The following is a 20391-nucleotide window of genomic DNA, read 5'->3' as shown; positions in this document are numbered from 1 at the left end:
ATATATTTCACTGGTTGATATAATAACTAACATTTTCTTCTGCAATTTGCATAATTTCTGTTACACTAATAGAACCGTACGAGCCCATTTCTTCAGCTAATTAAGTCACATATAAGTATTCTCATGTGTGTAAGTTGAAAACTGCTTTAAGTAGCAAAAACGTCAGCACATTTCAAAAATACTGCATTCATAACTTACTAGGATTTAACCTGTAATCACATTTATAATTCCTTTGACCCTATGCCCCTCAGTCGAGTCAATTTACAGCACTTTTATAAAATATTCAAAACTGCTTGATACAAACTGCATGAAATAGTAGGAAGGAGAGGGAGAGGGAGAGGGAGAGGAAAAGGAAAAGGAAAAGGAAAAGGAAAAGGAAAAGGAAAAGGAAAAGGAAAAGGAAAAGGAAAAGGATGAAAAATGTAACCCAAACCACACAGGTCCTGAGGTCCAGAAATTAAGTAAGTTATTCAAAGAGATGTGCTCTGACGTCTGTCAGTAGACCTAACCAAATGATACCATTTATCCAAATCTTCCTACTCATAAAGTCCTTGGAACATTATGTAACAACTTGTAACACAAAAGCAACCATTGTAAAATACTAATAACTTCCTAATCCCACCCAAAACTCTGGGAGTGGTAAATGACCCAGATTCATGCACAGGTAGGACTCTGCGGTTTCATTAGAGAGCGTTCCTGGACACTCATCCTGCAGTCCCAAATTTAAGCTCCTGTAAAAGGAGCCAAGGAGCTCCTCCTTTCCCCCCGAGGTCTCTGTCAGCACCGCCACTGTCACAGAGCAGCTTCAGGGCTCGCTCAGACGAGAATCTCGGCTGGGTTCTTTTCTTTTTCTTGGGAGCTCTCCGGTATTTTCCGGGATGTGGTGTTTGCTGGGCGCTGGGGGCTGCTCTTGAATAAAGTGGTGACATAGTGTCACCTGCTGGGAAGTTCTGCCCCTGCCACTTTCTACAGGGCCAACAAATGTTAAATAACTAAACGAAAATCAGTGTGTTTGTTTTTTACCTTCTTTCTGATACTTCACATTCTAGTCCACTATACTCCTATTGAAAGATTTCTTTTTTTTTTTTTTTTTTCTAAAAATCAGGCAATAGTTCAGAGTAGAACAATAAATGTCCGGGATTTTCTTCAGACTGTCATTCAATATATATCTGGTGGGTGTTTGGTCTTAACTGTCTGATTTAAACTTACACTGAGTGAGCTGCTGTTCTTTTGATTCCATGCCAACAGTTTCTCTTCCATATTTTAATGTCTTTTCCTTTATTTACTACAATAACACACACTTCCAGCTTCCATGTCCTCTTAGGGCCTCTAATGATTTTAGAAAGAAGTTTGAAACAGCTGATTCTGTTATTACAATGAGTTTCTGCAAGGATGGCACTAGCTGGTGCAGTGGGGTCAGGGAGCATAAAGTTGTGGCTTTGAAATTTAAAAAAATTATTTCACTCACTACAGGTGAAATGACACAGCTGGAATTTTGGTTTTCATTAAATGACTTTTTGATTAGAAGTGATAGGAAAGTATCTTAACTAGTTAGCTGCATTAGAGGTAGAACAACAGCTAAAACTTCTCTAATTACTTAATCACTGTTGTAAGGGAGGAATTTTATTCACGGACATGGAAATTGTTGAGGGTTTGGGGATTTTTTTGATGATGTCCCAAAGGAAACATTATCATTTCCTAATACCATTTTTCCTCAAGTGTCACTCACTCACTGCAGTAGCCAGAGGGAAGAATGTTTCAGTGGCCTGAGGAATGGGCAGAGAGAGAAAAGTACAAGGAACATTTTACTGCTCTTTGATGCTGCCTCAGTCACTGGGAGGTGACTCTGGATGGCTGCACTGTGTCCATGCACGGTTTCTTGTCCTGCTCACACAAAGGGCTGCCTCAGGACTTGTGGATGCAGCTCTACTCAGCAAGCACAGAATTCTCAGCAAATACTGTGAGTTGTACTGTAAAACTGTGATTTGTATCTGTAAAACTTCTATAATGTGCTGTCAAACACATAACACACCATTTGGGTGGGGTTATGTTATTCCCAACTACAGCTACACTTGGTATTTATTCCCACCAGCGTTTTAAAGGTCAAAAACTCAACTGGATCATTTGCAATATAATCTCTTTTGCTGACTGAAAAAGTTATAGGAATGCAAAGTATAAATAACAGCTAATCACAAAAGTTTACCCTTTAGCACACGGTGGCATTTTGCTGTTTTAAAATATTTATAGTATGAGATTAACTTGAAATGTTAAATGGCAAAAAAATGTTTAATGTTCCTTAAAACATTACCTCCCAAAAAAACAATAAATCTGAGATAAATAGGAATTAGCCAAAGAAACTGTCTTGCTAAGCAGCAGTGAATAAAAATTTAGTTTCTCTATTGTAAAATTATCTTCCATTTTGCTAGCCAGACATTTATATTAAATGTCCAATTTCCTGATTAAAATAGGAATTCTTCCAGAATAATCTTTTCTATACTTTCAATTAATTATTTTTAAGTATTTCAAAAGTGAGTTTTTATTCTTTCACATAAAAAGACAAAGAAGAGGGGGTCAGTAAAACCAAACAAGGCTGTGCAAGATTTGCATGAAAAAAGAACAAAACTCTACTTATCTCAGCTTCATAATGGTATTTTTTCTTTAGAAACATTTTGATTTCTACAGTTAGGAAAAGCAAAAAGTAGTAAGTGGGTCACTTAGTCCTCTAACTTTTCAATAAGCCCTAACTATTTTAAGTATTTTTGTGATTACACAGAACTGACATTTGTGGCAGACAAAAACTAGCTACAAAATGGGTTTTCAAAAGAAAATATTGTTCATTTTCACATGAGTGGCAAGAGCTGGATCAGTGGTCTGCAAAAAGAAGAGAGTACCATCATCTGCAGGAGACCAAAACAAGCCCGATCTCCAAGCTAAAAGTAATCAAAGTTATTCATGCACAGTGCCCCTCCCTGATAAATCAGTGAACTGAAACCAAAGTTACATCACTTTTGGTTTTGAGTTTTTTCATTTTTTATTTAATGTGCTTAAAGCTGTATTCTGTATTAACTTCACCCTCCTTGGCTGCCCCAAATGACCCCTTAGGAAATTGTACTTTGTAAACAAAACAAATCTCTTTGACTTAGGGCTCCCTTACAATGCCACAAGACTTCTTGCTTGCTTTAAAATAAAAAGTGTGAGGACTGAGGGCATTTAAAGTAATAAGTGGCTGATTAAGTAATTTTGACCAAATAGTAGTAAGTGAAACACAATTAAATCATGTGTAGCATAAGTTTGAGCACATTTATTATGCACAGTATAAATTTTCCTCATCAGACACTTGAAATAAAATTATCAAATGTTTCTTTAATAGCAACATAAGAAAAGATGATCACAAGTATGTGATAGCTTCACTTAATATTTTTACAAAATAGCTCATTGTGACGCTGTAAAGAGGTGTCTGAGGCATCCTTATCTTAAGGGAGCAATATAATGAGGTAAAGAGGAGCCTTGGTTAACTCTTATGTTCCCAGTAACAAAACTTTTATGCCCTATTCTTCATCTGCATTGGGAAAAAATATTATTTTAATGCTTAGGATTCTGCTTCTATTCAAGACTACCTTTTCCACCCTTACTCTAATACTGGGTAGTTAATGAAAGGCAGAAAATCGCTATCAAGTCTCACTCCTGTCAAGAGGTATATTCATATACTCAACGGCAAGACAGCAACATACAGAGATGAGCTACTTCCTTAGAAGCAGCCCAATACTGCCGGAGTCCACAAGATGGAGCAGAACTTAACTCTAGCAGCCTTTAGCAAAAGTAGCTTAAAGCCTATACTTAGCTCATCTGAATCATGGGTGAATAAGAGGCTGCTGATCTCTGAATCCTCAACAAAAATACAAGAGCTTCCGTGTGCTTTGTGTAACACAAGTTGTTAAATTTTCAGTGTCGAAGAAGCCAAGAATACAGAATCAATCATAAAGTAGCTTTTATTGGGAAAAAAAAATATATAGCTCTGAAGATTTATATTGCTGCAAGACTAAATTGACCTTCAACTCTCCTATTCTAGCCTCCTCCTATTTCTTAAAAAAAAAAAAAAAAAAAAAAACACACAAGAGAAAAAATCCCCCCAAAAACCACCCAAAAGTTTCCTCTGTGTAGCATAAAAAGCTCATATGCAGCATCCACTACCTCGTGACTAAACGAGTGACATATCTCAAGCACACGCAGCTGCTCCATGGAAAAACAGTTAACAAACCATACATCAGCCGGCTACATCAATATTTGAGGCACCCAGCAAGATCAAATTTTCATAGTGGGGTAATTTCAGTTCCCCTTCATGATACATCTTTCTACCCAACCCAGCCCATACACATTAATTAAGTGGCTTTACTGAGTAGTTGTTTTCCTGTCAGTAACGAGGACAATTCCTTTTCACAGCAGTGCACCTGTCATACCAATCCTCCAGCTCAAATCACAGCGCCTTGATTCACAGGCAGAGTAATAGAGATCTCGTTAAGCTGTCACAACTGAACTGTGCAAATGTGAGACGTCAAAACACATTAATTTTTTTATTGAAAACTATGTCTGGGGACACAGATAGCAGTAAAAACCTATACTTTTTGTTCCTTTCCTAACTCGTTCAAAGGTGAACTCTTTCCTCATCTTCCACGCCCGGAGTTAAACTCTGAATACCAAGCGAAGTGTTCTGTCCTGGCCAGGCCTGCCTCTGTGTGCAGGTGCTTCACGCTGCCTGCGGGACGTGCCCCAGTTGCCACGACCTGACCCGGTTCCCCGTCCCTGCCCTGGTTCCCGGTCCCTTCCCGGCCCCCGGTCCCTGCCCAGGCCCTCACCCGGGGCGGGGGCGGCTCCCGAGCCGCGGTCATGTGAGCCGTCCAAGATGGCTGCCGGGGAGCCCCGCGCCGCGCCCGTCGCGGGAAAGGAGGAAGACTTTGAGATTATTGACAAAAAACAGCTCCCTGACGCGGCCGAGCTGAGGAACGAGGAGAAGGCGAAACCGGAGGAAGCGCGGTGGTCTGCTCCCATCTTGTCTCTGGCCAGGAAAGCCTCGGAAAACTTGGCGCTGGGCTATGGCAGCGCCCTGAAGTCCGCATCCCTGGTGGGATTGGTGTCCAAGCCCGGCAGCAGTGACAGCCCGGCAAAGACAAGTACGGCTCCGCTTCTTTAGTAAACTCGCTTTTGTGGTGCGCAAATGAGTTCGCTCCCGTAAGTGCTGCTGGGTCGTGTCAGTGGTGCATGGGTGTTACTTTGAATTCCTTTTTTTTTTTTTTTTAAGATGCTGCAGTATTGTATTGAAGTAAAATTAAACAAGTGACAGAGATATAGAATTTAAGAAATGCGTTATAACCAGAAGAAGCCTAAACTCTTATATTTGAAGACATTTACTTTTGTTTTATTTGCTGCCTTTTCTCCTTCTCCTTGAAGGTCTAGCAGTCTGGCTGCACTGAGGGAATCTCTCAAAATTCCACATCCTCCCTCGAGTGCTGTTGGTTCCGGGAAGGAATCTCTGTACCTTTCATGTCAGAGACTAGCCCAGCAAACTAAGTTACAGATTTTTTATGAATTACTTTTTAACTACACTAAAACTGCCTTCAGTTCAACCTCAGATTGCTTTGTTCAACATTGACATTTGTAGATCTAGCAGTCCTACAGATTTGTGGAACAGATATCTTAGAACTGAATTAAAATGGCTTTAATTGAATCATATGGAAAATAAATCTCAGCAATATTTATAATGTGGGGGGAAAACCCCAAACCCTTTTGAATGCAGCAGAAACTGGGCCTGGAGCCTTGTACTCCAGAGTCTCAGACTGGTGCTGAATTGTTCTGGAGCACTGGAGCTCAGTTTTGCTCTGTTTGGTGCTGACCTTTTTATTTTTAATGGTACTGAGTATTCAAAGGGAAGTTCCATGCAGTTGAGTTGTGACAGCATGGGGCAATGTTACTGCTGATGGACTTCTTCATTTTTTTGTGAAAATTCCTCAATGTTGCATAGTCAGAGTTGAAGATTAATTGTCCTGAAAAAATAGACTCTTTTCTTTTCCTCTGTCCCAAAGTCTTACACCAAACTTCGCACAGGTTTGTTTGCTAAGTGCCCATCTTGCACACTTGGGATCTAACCTGACAAAGTGCAGAATATCCCAGTTTCTTTGTTTTTGGAATATTGCTGTGGATAGATGTAATTGAAAACAACACACAGCATTTAGCAAGGGACTGGGATAAAATATTCTCTTACCTGGAATTAAGCTCCCACATTTCACGGAACTTTTACCATAACCTTTCCACTTCTTCCTTGTAAAGTAAGGGAACACACCAAAACTTTCCCACGTTGTTCAAAGGATTTGGATAATATGTTGATAAGTTTGAAAATTCTGTATGAAAAATCAGTTAATAACTTGTATATGAAATGTGAACAGGTGCTAAGGCACCTGTTCTGCCTGTTCAATATTACTTACCTTTGACCAAGCACTTAAATATTAAAGCAGCCATGTTTAATAAATAGGCCAAGGCCTGCAAGACCACTTGTGGAAAATTTGGAGCTTGTTGCCTGCTGTAATCTTTTTTCAGAGATTTTATGACTTCTGTCTGCTACTTCAGATCTGTTGATCACATGTTCTAAACACATAAACCCCATCATAAAACCAGTGTCTGCCACTGTGTCCTGCCTTGCAGAGAGGCCAGAAGCTTCAAATCTAAAGAAAACGAATCAAGAAAGACTTGCAGTCCCAAAGACCAAGGGATGGAGAACTGTGAGCTTTCCTTTGTGCTTCAGTGTTTTCTGACTTCAAAGTGTGCTCAATAATTACAGTAAACAAGGCATGTGTCTTCAAAAAGATGTTGAAATAAATCTCTTGAGTTGAATAAGATACAAAACTGTGTGACTGCATTCTTAAAGATTGCAGCATCACATCTCTGATCTTTTGCACTGGGATAACCTGATTCCTAATCTTTAAAGCTTGGCTTTGGTAGTGTGTCTAATACCTGTTTATTTTGCATGTATCAACCTCCACAGTTTTGCAAAAGATGTACTTGAATGTCTAAATTTGCAACAGCCTAAAAAATATTGTTCAAGTAATTATTTAACTTAATGCAAACTAATATTAAGACACTTGTCAGTTTAAAATTGTTTTCATAAAGAGATTTTTATTCATGGTATTTTATTTTTTGAAGTCTTGTGGGTAATATATATATCTTGAGCAAGGTGTAGAGGCAAAGTATTCCTGGTAAGTAAAAATTCAAATTCAAAAAAACATCAAAATGGTTAACATTGCTTTGGAACACCCCAAAGTTTCTGGTTTTGTGTTTGTGCAGCTTTTTTTCTGTTCCTAATGTGTAACCTGACAATATTGAGATCAAAATTCTAAATATTATGGTGCTTTTAATGTCAACACATTATATACAGTTTTGAGGCTATAGGCAATATACAGTATACTCCTTCTGTATATATGTATATAATATAATGTATACTGATTATATACTATATATACTCTTGTATATACTGTATATAGTATATATGCAATGAGCTATAGAGTAGCATGCAGAGATGACAGCATTTTGTGTGTGTTGTGATTATTAAGGTCAGTTAGATTAGAATGACTCTGATTTCCCTCTTCTGACACAAGGAGGAGTTTTTCTCACTTTTAACCCTAAATTAACATTGTGTGCACAAAAGAAAACACTGGAGAGACTTTTGCATGATCTTCAAAACATTGTTAACCATCTTGGGTGTGACTGACACAGGGCTGGGGCTTCTGCCACTGCTTTTTCTGCAGAGTGTGGCCATCTGTGACCCACAGGTGGCAGCAAGACTGTCCTGCTGAAACAGCAGTGGCTTAAAATGTGATTTTGGTGGCCACTGGGCTGTGGTTGGCAGCTCCTGTCAGAGCCTGTAGGTGCTTTAAGAAGCAAGGGAGCTGGTCCTGGTCCTTGGGAGAGGTCCCACTCTCCCTGTTGTCCCAAAACAGGTTCTTTCACTTGGTCTGCAAGAGGCCAATCCATGTATGGAGTGGAAGGATTTGATTTATTTATGGCTTTGCAAAGAAAGGGGGCTGGGTGGCACATCCACAAAGCCAGCATGACTACCAAAATTTTTCAGTATTTTGGGCACTAGGCATTAATGTTCATTGGTTACAAATTCACTAGTTCTCTTATTAATTACCATTCTATCTTCTTTTGGTCAATGATATCCTCACTTCCCGTGCTCATTAGTCTGGATGCTCAGGCTATCTGTTCTTTTGGGTCAGTGAGTTTCTTGGGTCAGTGTCACAATCTGCCCCTGCCAGAATTACATTCTACCCAGCCAGAGCTGATTGAGCACAGTTGCTACCTTGGCTTTATGAGCTTCTTCCTTATCTGGGGAGTTCTGCCAAATGTCATAAAATCCTAGAATATGCTGGGCTGAAAAGGACCCAGTAGGATCATTGAGTCCAACACCTAGCCCTGTACAGGAGCATCCCCAGGGGTCACACCGTGAGTCTGAAAGTGTTGTGCAAATGCTCCTTGAGCTCTGTCAGGCTTGGTGCTGTTACCACTGCCATGAGCCCATTCCAGCGCCCCACCACCCTCTGGCTGAGGAACCTTTTCCTGATCTCAACCTAAACCTCCCTGACTCGGTCTCAGGCCGTCCTTGCAGTGCATAAATTCTGCATCCTTTGAGTCCACTATCAGTGCTACATCCTTTTATTAACCTCCCCTAGGCCTCGGGTCACTGAAGCATGTCCAGCCCTAAACCTTATCAAGGCAATTCTACCTACCAGTGATTCGCCTTTGTAACACCTGGGCGTCACTTACACTTTGCTCGTTAGCGGATATTCCGCGGCTTAAATCACGCTGATTGTTGCTTAGACTTGAAATCGTACAAAGATCGAGAAACATCCTTTCTTTAAGTAAATCTGTACATAATTCCGCATTTTACAGCACGCCCCGGCCGGGCCGGGCCGAGCCCGCCCCGCGCCCCTCGCACGGCTCTAAGATGGCGGCCGGCCCGCCCCCGGCCCCGCCGCGCGCGCCGTAGCCGTGGTAACGCGGCGGGCCGGGCTCCCTCAGCCCCGGGGCCCCGGCCCGGCCCCGCCGCTCAGGTACGAACCCCGCGGGCCGGGGCTGGGGCCGTGTCCCCCGCACCGGGGCCGGGCGCGGCGCTGAGGGGGGGTTTACCCAGCTCGCCCCCGCCGCAGGATGGAGGCCCGGCTGGGGCACGGCAGCCAGGGGTCTTTAAGAGCTGCGCAGCGTCTCCGTGCGGATTGTCCCCAGGTACTCGGCACTGGGGAGGCCACACCGCGAGTGCTGTGATCAGCTCGGGGCTCCTCTGTTCAGGAGGGGCATTGAAGCTGCAGCGGGCCCCGAGAAGGCAGCAGAGCTGGGGAAGGTTCTGGAGCACAGGTCCTATGAGGAGCGGCTGAAGGAGTGGGGGTGTTTAGTCTGGAGAAAAGGAGAATCAGGGTGATAACCTTATCACTCTACAGTCCCTGACAGGAGATTGTAGCCAGATGGGGGTCGGGCTCTTCTCCCAAACAACCAGTGGTAAGATTATAGCATATAATCTTATGCTGCAGCAGGCGAGGTTTAGGTTGGACATTAGGAAATATTTCTTCACAGAAAGGTGGTTTATTATAGATTGGAAGGGGCAGCCCAGGGAGGTGGTGGAGTCACTGTCCCTGGAGCTGTTTAAAGAAAAACTGGATCTGGCACTCAGTGCCCTGGCCTAGTTTCATCATACATTGGACTCGATGATCTCAGAGGTCTTTTCCAGCCTAAAGCAGCTTTCCTTTCCCCACCCATGTGCCCCCAGGTACACGGTGTCACACCATGGAGGAGCGTGCCAACCTCATGAACATGATGAAGCTCAGCATCAAAATCCTCATCCAGTCAGCCCTGAGCCTGGGCCGGACCCTGGACTCTGATTTCCCACCACTGCAGCAGTTCTTTGTGGTGCTGGAACACTGCCTCAAGCACGGGCTCAAAGGTGGGCACAGACTGCCAGGCTGAAGAGAGGCAGGTCAAGGAGTCTGTCATGTCTCCAGCTTGACTTCTGAATGGCATTATTAATTCTGTAAACATGATGCTAATCAGTAATGCAGATATAACCTTGTAGACCCTGTATTTTGTGCCTCCTAAACTGTCAGAGTATTTTAATGCCCCCTTTCTGCAGACATGTTATAAGCTGATAAAACAAATTAACAAAGTAAATTTTGTCTAAAATTCTAGACTTGGAAGCCTGTCATTTTTCCTCACAAATCTCTCTGTATGCTTCCTTTAGTGAAGAAGAGTTTTATTGGACAGAACAAATCATTTTTTGGTCCTTTGGAGCTAGTGGAAAAACTTTGTCCTGAAGCATCAGATATAGCAACCAGTGTTAAAAATCTGCCAGAGTTGAAGTAAGTTAATTGTTGGGGATGATGCATTTTGCTCATACTGCTGGGAAAAGGAATCCTTCGTGTAGTCTCTTGGCTTCCTTACCAAGCTCTTGCTCCCAAAGGAAAAAAATAGGGTGTGTAGGAGGCATTGACTTCTCCAAGAGATAAGGAGGATATCTCAAAATATTCAGTTTCTGACTCGAACAACGCTGTCAAATTGAAAACAGCATTTGGAAACTTTTATAACATTGCTAAAAATAACTTAAGTATTCACAGGTATTTTTTTCTCTTCTTTCCCCCCTTTTCATGATTTTGTATCATTTTGTGCGTGTCCTGATAGTATTTGGTTTGAGTGATTCAGGATGATTGAGATAGGTTTGATTTTTTTAATACTAGGATGTATTAATGGTTGGATTATGGTGGTAGTTGACAATATGTATGGGTTTTCAAGTTAAGAAGTCTTTACAATATAACTTTCCCTGAAGAAAGGAATATACTTAAATGTTCTTGTGTTCTGGAAACAACAGTTCATTTCCCCAGAGATTTGTTGTTGTTTTTTAGTGAGCAATGTCCTTCCTCTCACTTTGTAAACCGAGAATTTTGAATTGCACAAATTTAGTTAATAAAACACCTTGGTTTTACCAAAACATGCATTTTTTTCATTTTAGGACTGCTGTGGGCAGAGGGAGGGCTTGGCTTTATCTAGCACTCATGCAAAAGAAACTGGCAGATTATCTCAAAGTGCTCCTGGACCATAAGCATCTGTTAAGGTAACAGCACAGATTCCTGAATATTCCTGAAACATTGACACCCCCTGTGGCTCCAGGGAGAGTCATTCATTGACCGGTTTCAGCTTGTTCTTGCAGCCTGCAGAAGAGCAAGTGCTTAATTGTTTTTGCAGTGAATCTACAAAGGAACTTGCAGAGTATTTTCTGAGAGTTCTAAATCTTCTGCCTTATGCAATAAATGAGAGCTCAGCTGAGTTTTGTAAAGGCTGCATTACTGTCTATATGGTTTCAGTGATGGAAGTGCCATTATAAGTGTTTGATGTGCAGTGGTGCCTTGTTCTGTTTGTTCCAGTGAATTTTATGAACCTGATGCATTGATGATGGAGGAGGAAGGAGCAGTTATTGTGGGTCTGCTGGTTGGGCTGAATGTTATTGATGCAAACCTCTGCTTGAAAGGAGAAGACTTGGATTCCCAGGTGAAGATTAAAGCTTAAATAGGATCAGTTGGTATAGGATTCTAGTAGAATTAAGTACATCTATAAATACTTTATTGAGATGGGTCCAGATTTCTTTCCATCATGGCCTATGTAGAAGCTTGTTGTGTTTCCCTCAGTGAATTAAAAGAAAGTACATATGTAGCAGTTTATGGAAACACTGTCAAAACTAATAACTGCAAGGAAACTGTTCACACATAATATGGTTACTTTGATGCTTTTATGACAAATATTAGCTTGTATGCTTGCATCAGCTAGGAAGAATATAAGTATTATTTGTCTCTCTAAACCTAAACTTCAGATTTTTATCATTTTCCACATATGCAGTAATGCCTGCTTCTACACATAATTGCACTGTGAAGGTGTGTTAATATCTTAAATATATTTTTCAGGTTGGAGTGATTGATTTTTCCTTGTACCTTAAGGAAACACAGGACAGTGATGGCAAACAGTATGTATGGGGAATTAATAATTCTAAATCATTACCATTTTTGTAGAACAAACCTGTCAGACAGTCTGTGGGAGGATGGGAGTGCTGGAGATTTCAAACTATTAATCACCCAAAACAGAGAACCCAAACCAGATTTTGTTACCTAAACAAAAGTAATGTGTTTCAGAGACTGAATTTGTGGTAGTTTTAACAACAATTTGGAGAGTTTGAGTCTTGAGCTGGGTCCAAATTAAAAGTACACAAAATATTAGATTGTGGTTTTATTTGGTTTTAGAAGAGATGATTTGCCAAGTCACCCATTGCCAACTCACTGCTTTGTTTCTAAGCACAGTTTCAGAAACTCTCTCAACTAAGCAGCTGTCTTTGAGGGAGAGATCAGTTATGGAGGAAAAAAATGTAATTTTAAGTGAAATATTAGATTTGAAACTGCAGTTTGCAACACAGATCAGGTCTTCTAAGGTCATCTAAGACCTTAGAAATATGGTCTTAGACATATGAAGGGATCTTCATATTTTATGTGCTTCTGTCACTTCAGAGCACTTCACTGGAGCTGCTGAGAAGCAGCCAAGCAGTTGCTTCACCTTCCTGGTGCTTCTGATCCAGCTCAGACACAAGTATTTTTCTAAGGAAAGGATAAAAGATTTTAGATCTGTTTCCTGGTATATGCTGAAAGCCCTAGTACAGAATAGCACTTTAAAATGAATGAGTTTCTTCTCAGTCAATACATTCTCACTTTTACAACTAGAGATGGAGGGATTACAGCTGTCCTTGACCAGAAGCATTATGTGGAAGAACTGAACCGACATCTAAGGTGGGATTTTCATCTGTTCTCATATACAACACTTGTCCTCTTTAGCTTTTCCAGCATGACTTTAACTCCTATCCTGCTGCCAGTCTTGTAGATTTTTGTTTGATATTGAAATGCCTTTTCTGATTATTTCCCAAAAATCTTAGTTTAATTTTGTAGTCCTTCTCTTCCGTGGATACATGCAATGTGGAAAGCAAGTGTGTGTAATAGTTTACTTTTTTGAGAGTGATTAACAGAACACTTTGGAGCTAATTTTTTCAAGAGAAACTATTGCAAGTGCATCTGGAAAAGCATTCCTTGGAGGAAGAGTCTCTACTCTTCCCCCATAGGTTGCTCAGTGGGACAAGCAGGCCTCCCTTATCCTCTTGAGCAGAGAGGTGTTACAACTGTGAAAGCTAAGCCAGAACAGGGCTGCCAGCAGAAGGACATGGTCCTCTCAGTGCTTGAGAAGGACAGTTGTTCTTCCTCTGAGTTTTTCCCCAGCTCACCAAAGTACTTCATTGTTAACAAATGCAAGATGGTAAAAAATACTATTGAGGTTATGAGTTAAAGTTGAACATTGACAATTCATTTATTGTTTTTATGCATCTCTCTTCCTTGCTGCAGTTGCACGGTTGCAGATCTCCAGAACAAAATAGACTGTTTAGAAAAGACCAATTCAAAACTCCAAGAAGAGGTTTGTATCTGGTCTGTTAAATATTTCTCACAGCTCTTTTCCATCAGAGGCAAAACTCCCTAAGACTGTACCTTACACCTAAAATATCTGAGTAGATACTGGTGAGCTGGGGGGATTGGACAGACTGGCATGGGTTGGTGTGATTTCTAGTTCATACCACAGATCCAGGGTGGATTTTAGCCTTTTACATTATGGTGCATTTCTTTACTCATTTAATACTTAAAAGTAATTGGTGAGGGTGTGAAGCAGAAGTTGGTGAACAAATGTTGGTGGGCACATTAATTTTGGCTGACAGTGGGTAGGCTGCAGAAGGGTCAGGCAGCTGCTGGGGAGAGCAGAAGGGGAAGTGAGCAGCCCAGCTGCTGCAGAGACTGAGCTGCTGACTTCAGAATTGCTCCAGATGCTGCATGATTGCACAGTGATTAAATATAGATCTGTTCTCTTCACACAGCTTGCAGCAGCTACTGACCGAATTGGATCCCTGCAGGAGGAGCAGCAGCAGCTAAAACAGCAGAATGAATTAATTCGTGAACGGAGTGAAAAAAGTGTAGAGGTGGGACAGCTGTTTAGGGATGATGAGGATCCTTAAAATAAGTGATCTCTTTTGGTCAGCTGTAGTGAGTTCTCCTGAGCCCACTGTGCACTGGAATGCTCAGCACAGCTGAGCACCTTGCTATGCAGGTCACTGGGTTTGGGTGTTGCATGCTCAGGCATTAGATTTTACTGTTCTTTACTACACACCCAAAATACACTTGCAGAAGGAAGAACAAATTCAAAGTATTAGAAATATTAAAGTAAAAAGTGTAAAGTATTGAAGTATTTTTATCATTGCTGTATCTTTGACATTTCAGCTTACTAATGTTCATGAGGTCATTGATTGTAAAACAGTAGGATTTTACTTGAAATAGCACATTGAAATACTGTGTTACACACAAGAATTAAAGAGATAGTTTAAATACTTTGTGATCTTATGTAGCTGATGTTTCTTGTAGGTAACAAAAGAGGATACAAAAGTAGAATTGGATACTTACAAGCAATCTCGCCAGGGCCTTGATGAAATGTACAGCGATGTTTGGAAGCAGTTGAAAGAAGAAAAAAAAATCAGGCTGGTAAGGAAACTAAACTATAGAAAGTGAAGTGAAGGACACAGGATTCAGCCTGTGATAACATTACAAATACAAGATGACAGCTGTGCACCTTTTGCAGCTGTCCAGAATTCATAGAGCAATTGCAAGCAAGATGATGGGCATTGGACATTAACAGTGTCTGGAATGTTGGAAATAAAAAGCCTCTTTTTAAGAAACCACTGGCATTATTAGGGCAGAGAGACAGTTTGTGTATGGGATTGTCTGGGTTTTATCCCTGACCTATGGCTACGTAGCAGTAACTAGGAAATTCCATCTCTTTGTAAGGAACTAGAGAAAGAGTTGGAGCTACAAATTGGAATGAAAACAGAAATGGAAATTGCCATGAAACTTCTGGAAAAAGATACTCATGAAAAACAGGACACTTTAGTTGCCCTTCGCCAACAGTTAGAAGAAGTGAAGGCCATTAACTTGCAGATGTTTCACAAATCCCAGGTATGTAGAGGGGGCTGGGGATGGTTTGTGGGGTTTCTCTTCTTTGGGTGGATTGTAGTTTAACGTTTTTTTCAGTTGAATTGTGTGATACGCATTTCTACAAGGCAGCCATGGTGTAGCAGTGCTCACATAAAATATACAGAGCTTGTTTCCATTAATGAAACCAAAGTTTAACTAACCTCTCCATGCATGAAGTAAGAGTTCAGCAAGCCTTCCTCTCCCACACCTGGTTCCAGAAATCCAGGGAGGATTTCTCTCAATTTTTATGGCCTATTCCTTGATGCCTGTTCAGGCTTTACCCAGGTCCATGCCTCCTTCCCAGACACTTGCAAAGTCAGCAAAACCCCCATGCTGAGGTGTGCCTTTGCTTTTGAAAGCAGTATTTTTGAGGAATTTTTTGCTTCCTGGTTCCATGCCCACTGAGTGCAGTTGTTACATCATTGATATTCTTACGCTGTCAATTTAATCTGGTTTTATTTCTTCAGGCTTTTTCTGAAGAGAACATTTTTGGCTTGTAGCTGATCTCATAGGTCAAAACATAGTTAAGGTGGTTTGGGTTTTTTCTCTGGTTGTAACAAAACAATTGGAGCAATGTCTGCTCTGGAATTATCAGCATTTTGTTTGCACATTCCAGTCAGACCCAGGCATGGCCTTTAGCAAGGTGAACATTCTTTTTCTGGTGGCAGACTTTAAACACTGTTCACTATTTCCTACAGAATGCAGAGTGTTCATTACAAGAAAAAACAGAAGCAATATCCTCTTTTGAAGGAAAAACAAATGAGATGATATCCTCTATGAAACAAATGGAAAAGAGGTAATAATTGCAAGATCAGAAAGTCAACATTGAAGTCAGTAGAAAGTTTCCAGTATAAACCTTTACAGGATGACCTTCCTTATGCCCCATAGACATTTGGGCCTGTGTGCCAGCATGACCTTTTTTACTTTCTCCTCTTCATCTCTCTGTGCTTGCTGTTCTCTCTTCCCAGGCAAACATGTCCATAACTGGCCCACTGGAAAACCATAGCTCTTTCCATAACAGGCTATTGAAAAACATGTTAACTTCACTTTAAGAACAGCTGTGACTTTTGCTTTTGGGGTTTTTTCAGAAACAACTGCTTTCGAAAGTCTTTTTTTCCTCCACTAGCATTTTCACTTCAAGCTTTTATAAAGATCCCTGTGGTAACTCTAAAAGAAGAGGGGGAGAGGGTGCAGGGAAGGAGTGATTGAAAACAAATGTCTGTGTTCCTTCCTGTGCAGGCTGCAGGAGGCAGAGAAGGCCAGGCAGGCAGCAGAGGAACGGTGCAATAAGATGAAGCAGGAGCTGGCTGGGAAGCTCAACTCATGTCGGCAGCAGATGGCCCAGCTGGACAGCAAATGGTATTTAATCTGAGCAGGTGTTTTCCTTCCCTTTGCTGGTTCTTTAAGAAGTGTTTTCTATTCCTTTTATGCTCAGGTCTAACGAGGGGTGGAGTTTGAAATTCTGTTGGCTTCAACATTGACAGACAGGAGCCATGGAAGCACAGCACTTTTGTACAGTGTGCAGTTAGCATCAGGATTTTGACATGTTTTTTCCAGAACATCTAACTTAGAGCACAGAGTAGCAGCAAAAAAATCTGCCCATTCCAACTAGCAAGGGAGCTTTCAATTGCTTTTTTAATAAATCAGGAGATATGTATGGTCATGCTTGTAGGCTGAGCATAGAACTGACTGTCATCCAAAGGGACTGGGATTTTTGAAGGGACTTATGGGTGTTTTCTTAGGGAATATTAATCCTCTAAAGATTTCTAAGGCCAATAGAAAAATCTTCTTTCACTGTTCAGACTGCAGGATAGAGTGTCCCTTTTAAACATAACAGTTTGAACATAGGTGCTGAAATATTAACCTGTGAGGATTGGTTTCTTTGGGGGTCTTTTGGTTGTTTGTTTTTCTTCTAGCCCTTCATTGCTGCTTGTTTTCTATGACTTGAAAACGTTAACATATGTTAAATGTTAACAGCATTAACATTTTTGACGTCTGCTGCCTGTTCTTTCCTTTCCCGGAACACCACTCTAGTTTTGCCCTCTTTTGGACAAGATTTCTACTTCTCACACTGTTGCTATCCTTAAGTGCTATAGGATATTCTTCTGCTACAGGGTTTTTTTAGAATGAATTATTTTTAAATAGCTCAACTCTGGAAAAGGAGTTAAAATCCGAAAAGGAACAGAGACAAACTTTGCAAAAAGAACTGCACCAAGAGAAGGATGCTACCACTCTGCTTAAAACAGAATTGCAACAGATGGAAGGACTGAAAAAGGTATGCACAGTTTCAAGCATTCAGAACAACTGAATGTGAGTTATTTTTTAAGCATGAACATTCTTTTTAACCTGAAGAGGATTTGCTGCCACGTATGAAGTAGTTTCTGAGGACACAGTTGTGCACCTGTACCTGTCTGTGTGCTCCTGTGTTGGCACAGGACTGCCATTTTCCAGCTATGTTTAAGAATGGTCAAAGCCTGAAAATCTTCCTTTTCTTGGTTAATATGGTTAAATGATTCCATTGTTTGTGCAGAACCTGTGGGTAGTTCTCCCTTGTAATTTTAAAAATCAAGCCTTAGAAATAGGGGGATTTGCAAAGGAGCCGATTCTTGTGAACTGCTTGGGTAGTTTGGGGAGACTGATCGAGGTTTAGGTCAAGCAGTGCACAAAAAATTTGATTTTGTGCTTGATTTTATAGGAGCTGAGAAAACTGCAAGATGAGAAGCAGCAGCTGAAGAAAGTCCGTGAGGAGCAGGAGCAAGCTCTTCAAGAAATGGGACTTCATCTCAGCCAGTAAGTTCTAGGGAACAGAACTCCTGTAAGTGATGTAAGCTGGAATATCAGACTAATACCAAGAATTTTAAACCTCATTTACTTATAAAAATAAATTGATGTTAGAATTTTAGTAGGCAATTATTATGTATGAAAAACTAAAGAGCCATGAGATGAAAGTGAGGGAGGATCTTGTCAGAGTGAGCTGGCTGAGAGGAAATATTAAAGGAAATGTTTTGTTCTTATAGTGGAACTGTGCTTTTCCTACATTCTTCTGTTTATACTGAAAAAGGGGCAAATTCTGAGCTGACAGAGTTTCCCAGTGATAGTGAGTGGTTCAGATGGGTAACAGGGAGCTGACTGAAGAACTGGGGTTTGGTTTCAGTGGTTCAACAGTGGAATGGCAGGGAAAACCAAACACAACTAAATAAAAAGTCATGCAGGGCATAATTTCTTTTTTCCAGATCGAAGCTGAAGATGGAAGACATTAAAGAAGTAAATAAAGCACTAAAGGTACTCTCTTGTGGATATTTTGACTAAGCATAAGAATTTCATTTAACACCTTCAAATTTCACCGTGTTATTCTGCTTTAAAAGGTGGCTTTTGAAAAATACCAACAATGTTGGTAAAACGCCTCTAGGTTTATTTGTATCTCCAGCGTGGTTTTCATACCAATTTTCCAGGGTCACACGTGGCTGAAGGATGATGAAGCAACTCACTGCAAGCAATGTAAAAAGGAATTCTCCATCTCAAGAAGGAAGGTAATGTGGTTCAGCAGATTATTTTTAAATAATCCATGGAAAACAAAAGCAGTGCTGTTGTATACCTTGCTAGGAAAGACTGAACCTGTTCAATTCCAAATCCTGTTGGCATGATAAATATATAGGGAATAATTTGGCATTTACCACCCCAAAAGTAATACTGCCCCTGCTCCGGTGCTCTCAGTGGAGCTGCCGTAGCTGTGCTCAGGCTCCCTTGCCGGCTGAGCAGGCGCTGCTCGGTGCCCGGCCCGCGGTGGGTGTGGGACAGGCGGGGAGCCGGCAGGCGCGGGCGGGCAGCGCAGCCCCTCCCTCCGCGGCCAGGCCCGAACCCGCTCCCGTTCCCGTTCCCGTTCCTGGCTGTGCTCGGCCCTGCGCAGGGGAAAGGGCTGCTGGGAGAGCCGGGCTTGGTGGGAAGTAGAGGAGTGGAGTCGGACACAGTTCCCAAGGTCTGACCTCTCTTCCTGATGCTGTTTGTAGGCAGCTGTGTTCATTCTGACTCTTTTTTGTAGCACCACTGCAGAAACTGCGGGGACATCTTCTGCAACACTTGTTCCAGTAACGAACTCGCGCTGCCATCCTACCCCAAACCCGTCCGTGTCTGTGATAATTGTCACACATTGCTGCTCCAGCAGTGCTCCTCTAACTCCTCCTAAGGCTCTCCTACCCTTGACAGAGCCACTTTAACATTGGAAAGTAGCCATTATTTTTTTAATTCTGAATTGCAGGTGTCTTCTGTGCAGCAGACTGGACTGGCTGGTCTGATAATTTCCACTGTAAGGGCAATGTAAATTAATTTGTAGAGATTGTGCAAACTAATGCTTCTCCAACTGAAATAATTAAGGAGCTTATATCAACTGTAATTTCCCCAAAAGTTCTATTTGAAACTAAGATTCATTTTTCTGATTTTTATAGATATTTGTATTAAAATTTGTATATGGCATTTCTACATTTATTTGATCCCTGTAGACATCATTGTCTCTCTGTACATGAAACTTAATTTCTTTACCTTCACTGTAGGTGCTCCATGTGTTCCCCTGGCTCGTGTACAGTTTTGTATTTGCTCTAAGTCATTCAGAGAGGAAAAGGTCAATTTATGAATTGTCTATAGAAAGCTTTATAAGGAGTGTCAATGAATGTGCCTTCAGTTCACTGCAGAGTCAAAAACTGCACATTATACTTGTTCTGGAAGTCGCCGTGCCCACCGTGCAGTAGTTACACAATAAAGTCTTTTGCAAAAACTGAAAGCAAGTGAAGTTGTAATTTTTAACACCTGTCAAGTCATAGATCCTGGAAAAGAGTGTTTTTCAGCCATGCATATCCAGGGTTTAAGCTGAAAGTAGCAGATTGTGTTTGGGATACCTGACCAACGCTGCAGTATTCCCTGGGAGGTGCTGGATGAAGCCACTGCTCTGCAGCTGGAACTGCTTTCACCGTCTTGCAGAAAAAAAAGGGCAGTGGTGCCAGCGGCTCAGTGTCCAGCCCTGGGGCAGAGGGGAGTGGGCCCTGGTCCCTCCTCTGCCAGGCCTGGGCTGTAGCAGGGATCCCAAAGCAGTTTGTGCTTCTGTGCCAGTGCCAGGGCTGTCACCACAGCAGCAGCACGGTGAAGGCAGCCCTGTCCCCAGGCAGCACCCAACAGCCCCCGTGTGTGCCCCAGGTGCCAGAGCAGCTCTTTAGCCAAGTGAGCTTCTTCCAGAGGCTCCATGTGGAACAGTGCATACCCAGGGGGGATCCCC

At 41.6% G+C, this 20391-nt stretch overlaps 1 protein-coding gene across 4 annotated transcripts; it reads left to right on the top strand.

The window, feature by feature from the left end:
• Positions 1 to 4867: 4867 nt before the first annotated feature.
• Positions 4868 to 19902, top strand: RUFY1 (RUN and FYVE domain containing 1). Of its 4 annotated transcripts, none has more exons than XM_005483635.2 (18): positions 4868 to 5168; positions 9809 to 9982; positions 10277 to 10394; positions 11042 to 11143; positions 11454 to 11577; positions 11988 to 12046; positions 12792 to 12857; positions 13461 to 13530; positions 13982 to 14083; positions 14523 to 14639; positions 14943 to 15110; positions 15827 to 15924; positions 16368 to 16487; positions 17274 to 17403; positions 17824 to 17918; positions 18362 to 18410; positions 18581 to 18658; positions 19168 to 19902. In XM_005483635.2, the coding sequence occupies exons 1-18, from the start codon at positions 4901 to 4903 to the stop codon at positions 19309 to 19311; spliced, it is 2082 nt and encodes a 693-aa protein (XP_005483692.2). In that variant the 5' UTR covers positions 4868 to 4900; the 3' UTR covers positions 19312 to 19902. The 4 variants fall into 4 exon arrangements, with proteins under 4 accessions (XP_005483692.2, XP_005483693.2, XP_074408414.1 ...); XM_005483636.3 differs by having other exon boundaries at positions 5089 to 5226; XM_074552313.1 differs by lacking the exon at positions 4868 to 5168 and adding an exon at positions 8943 to 9098.
• Positions 19903 to 20391: the final 489 nt, after the last annotated feature.

This window comes from Zonotrichia albicollis, chromosome 15, assembly GCF_047830755.1.
Source record: "Zonotrichia albicollis isolate bZonAlb1 chromosome 15, bZonAlb1.hap1, whole genome shotgun sequence".
NCBI classification, from domain to species: domain Eukaryota; kingdom Metazoa; phylum Chordata; class Aves; order Passeriformes; family Passerellidae; genus Zonotrichia; species Zonotrichia albicollis.
The sequence above is the reverse complement of the archived record's forward strand: the minus strand, read 5'-3'. Positions and strand labels throughout refer to the sequence as shown.